We start from the raw sequence: 4,190 nt of genomic DNA on the forward strand, positions 1-4,190 counted from the left end.
CATATTCTCTTCCAAATTCTCAATTGCAGTATACTTTATAGCAAAAAGCACAACATATAAAATCCCAATTGAGAATAAAACGCAGGAATACAACCAGATAAAAATGCACATAACTCAACACCCCTAACCTAGAATGAGTGCTCAACAATTGTGAAGACAGGACCCCCTTGATTCAAAATCCCTTCTTGCTTCAACCCTTGCACCCCCAAAACTCAATTCACCCTCTCAAACTCGTGCTCCCCTTAAAAGCAAATTCCCAGCACTGCCAAAACCCTTCTTTTCCCTTAGAATTGCCTTTTGGAGGTGTCTTAATTAAGGGTTTAAAGGGTAAACGAAAAAAATGGGTTTAATTATGTTTTTAATTTCTTATTCATTATTCACTAAGGTTTTTCAACCCTTTGGCTACTCCTCCCTCTGATTTTTACCTTTGCCCTTTCAACTCCACTCTAAGCTAGAATTAGCAAAAATAAAGCCTTCTTTATGCCCAACAAGGTTTGAACCCATGACCTTCCACTCACAATGCAACAGCCACCACCACTATGCCAATTCACATTTAATGATATACACAAATCAACATCAGTTTACAATACCAATCACATCATCATACATAGGACTCGAATCCAAGTCCTTTCATACAAACCAAGTACTCTCAACCACTTGAGCTAGTACTTTTTCACGTCACCCTAAACAATAATTAATGCCATAAAGGCGCTTTTTACACGCATTTATTAATTAATTAAATATTTAGTTAATTAATTTCCACGGGTCTTACAACAGGCGTAAAGCAACCAATATACAATGATGTATGAAGAACCCTAGCTTCCCTTACCTGGAAATGGCTTGAACAAGACCTCGACTCTAAACAGTGGGGCACGACAGCTCAAGGAACAGCTTAAGGAGCTGGAAAAATTACAGGAACAGTAGGGACATAAGTTACCCAGAGCAACAGTAGCAGAAAATGCAAGCACGGATGAGGAAACACTTATGTGGAGAAGAAATGAACTGGTTTGAACTTGCTTGACCAAGGTGGTACCAAACCCTATCAGAGAGAGGGAGAGAGAGAGACGGCTGTAGCTCTAAAGGAAAGGGGTTGTTTCTGAAATTGAGTAGAATGAGTGTGTTAGAGCAGACTTAAGGTTTGGTTTCTCCTTTGGGCCAGCTCTTAGGCCCATTAGATTTGGGGCAACCCTTAAAGATTGGGGCTGAAAAAAGAGGGCCTTACATTTACAAAGCGTCAACATACTCTCTCGCTCAAATGCATAGGCTGAATATAGAGGTTTTGTCAATGTTGTTTCTGAAACATGTTGACTCTGCAATCTTCTCCTAGAACTTTATTTTCCTCTCGCTCAAGCTACTTTGATGTAGTTCTATAATGTTAGTGTCATTTATCTATCCGAAAATCTTGTGTAGCATCAACTTACAAAACATATTGAGATTGTCCTTTTAATGATTTTCAAACTAGTCTAAGTGTCTTTGAACCTCCTGCTTCGACTATGGGGTGTGATACAATAGGAATTATTTTCCTATAATTATTCTAATTAATATCTTGTAATTAGGTATAGAATCGTTCTCCTAGAATTAATTTAATTTATTTTCTATAATTAAATAATTATTTTTTACTATGGAGTGGAATGTAGTGAGACGACAGAACATAGAAAAAAAAGTAAGTAAATTCTAACCATAAACCATAACTTCCTCATTCTTATAGTTTTTCAAAAGTTTATCTATTTTGATAAATTAGAAGAAAAATAATCACCTTGCATATTTAATGATCGATCAATATTACATTAGAGCTTTAGAAACAAAAATTTCAACACTTGTTTAAAATGATAATATGATCAAGTTTTAGTATTTTTGTTGTAGTCAACATCATATTTATCACCATAACTCACCAATCTCATCTTCTAGACCCACCCACCCACCCCCTTTCACTACATAGTAGGCCACACCAACCTTCCACCTTCTCTTTGCACGTCATTTCATGTTTTTCCCTTTTCTCATGCATCTTTCCTCGTACATATCCCATGAGAACCTTATCCCTAAATAATGAAAAATGTGTTTATATTAATATTTTATTATATGTAAGAAATTTATTTAATAAATAAGTGTATTGTTTCTTGATAATTTTTAATAACTAATATGTTTAAAGGGTTAAATATGTTTTATGTTTCTTAACTTTCAATAAAAATTGGAATTAGTTTCTTGTCTTTAGAAATGTGTCAAATTGTGTAAACAACTCAAATATTATCATGAAATGCATTCTAAAAATCAAATAAACTTAACAAATTTTGGTTAAAATGACTAAATTCATGCATTGGTAAAGTCGAGAGACTAAATTGGTCTTAATTTTTAATGAGGAACTAATTCTAATTTCCACTTAAATTGAAGAGACCAAACATATTTAACCCTATATTTAAATTATTAACAAAATTAATTTTAAATTGTCTAGAAAATTATTCTTTAAAATCTCTTCAAAAGCTTTGAAATATTAAATTTAATTTTTAAAGATAAGAGTATAAATTAAAACTAAAAATATAGAAAAGCACATCGACACTAATAAAAAGTTATAGACAATCACGCACATAATATAAACTAGCAATATATAAGGCATAAGCTTTAATTTTAAATTACACACTTTCCATTGTAATAATTAACTTCTACAAAATCAACTATTCCAAAAATTACTTATTAGGCATATTTGTATCGACATTCACATTAGAACTAATTGAATCACTCCATGGTGTTTCATCAGAGTAGATTGCACCACCATGCTCTAATATTTCATGAAGATAAAATGAAGGTTTTGGAGGAATTTCAAGAGTTTCAACTTTTGCTTCAAGCATCTCTATAACCTTGCTCATTGATGGACGGTCACTTGGTTTGAATTGTATACACCAAAGTGCAACTATGAACATTTTTTTCATGAGAATATTATCCATTTCTGAAGCATCTTTCATGTCAATATTTTTTTCTTCTTTAAATTGATCATGAATCCAAAAAGGAAAATAATGTTGACTTGAATGTTGTGCAAGAGGATTTGAGTTTTTCCTCCTACTTGTTATTTCCATCAAAAGCATTCCAAAACTATAGACATCAGCTTTATAAGAAACTCCACCTACATTTTTGTAGAATAATTCTGGAGCCATGTAACCCAATGTTCCTCTTATTGTAGTCAAAATAATGGATCCATCTTTTGTAGGATACAACTTTGCAAGTCCAAAATCTGAAACCTTTGGAATAAAGTTATCATCTAAAAGAATATTATGAGGCTTGATATCGAAATGTAAAATTTGCACATCACAACCTCGATGTAGATATAATATCCCATGAGCAATCCCAAGAGATATTTCATATATCTTTTCATAACTTAGAGGAACACTTCCTTCTTTAGAGAAAATATATTGATCCAATGACCCCTTAGACATGTATTCATAAATTAAACCACGTTTTTTTCCTTCCACACAATATCCAATAAGACTTACTACATTCACATGATGTATTCTTCCAATGGTAGCTACTTCATTTACAAATTCTTGTCCATTATCTTTGGATTTGCTCAACATCTTTACAGCAACATCTAACCCACTTCGAAGCTTTCCTTTGTACACACAACCAAAACCTCCTTCTCCTAACTTCACTTTGAAACCTTTAGTCATTTTCTTCACCGCTCGATACTCATATCTAATGGGATTTATGTTGTTTTCTAACAAAAAATTTTCAATGTTTTCATACATTGAAAAATGTCTTCTTCGCCATTTATAGATGATTAGCACTAACAAAAGTGAAAATATAAATAAATATCTAGCTATTATGAATATTGGTAGAATATCTTGACCTATAACTTCTCCCAAATCATTCTCGACCGGTAATGAACGTCTGGTCATTTTTATTCTCTGGAAAAATCCTGTGAAGTTAAGTTTAGTCAAAATTTGAAGTGTATGACCCTAAAACATATAGAGAGAAATAAGTTGGTTATAATGAAAAAAAAAATCAACTAACTTATTATATTGAGTAAATTATTAAAGGGAGAAATAAATAACTTCTATTACCTTCTATAATATTAAGAAAAAACACTGCAAAAAAAAAAACACTTCATAAATAATAAAAAAAAAATATGCATAACATCAAGACAAAAAATGCTTAATATTAAAAACTTTGGAGATACAAATATTCCACAAAAATAATGCGTT

At 31.9% G+C, this 4,190-nt stretch overlaps 1 protein-coding gene across 1 annotated transcript; it reads right to left on the reverse strand.

Annotated features, from left to right (window-relative positions):
* Window positions 1-2,665: 2,665 nt before the first annotated feature.
* Window positions 2,666-3,898, reverse strand: LOC114195325 (rust resistance kinase Lr10-like). Its single transcript, XM_028085744.1, has one exon. The coding sequence runs from the start codon at window positions 3,882-3,884 to the stop codon at window positions 2,682-2,684; it is 1,203 nt and encodes a 400-aa protein (XP_027941545.1). The 5' UTR covers window positions 3,885-3,898; the 3' UTR covers window positions 2,666-2,681.
* Between the last annotated feature and the right edge of the window lie 292 nt (window positions 3,899-4,190).

Source organism: Vigna unguiculata, chromosome 8 (assembly GCF_004118075.2).
Source record: "Vigna unguiculata cultivar IT97K-499-35 chromosome 8, ASM411807v1, whole genome shotgun sequence".
Lineage (NCBI taxonomy): Eukaryota > Viridiplantae > Streptophyta > Magnoliopsida > Fabales > Fabaceae > Vigna > Vigna unguiculata.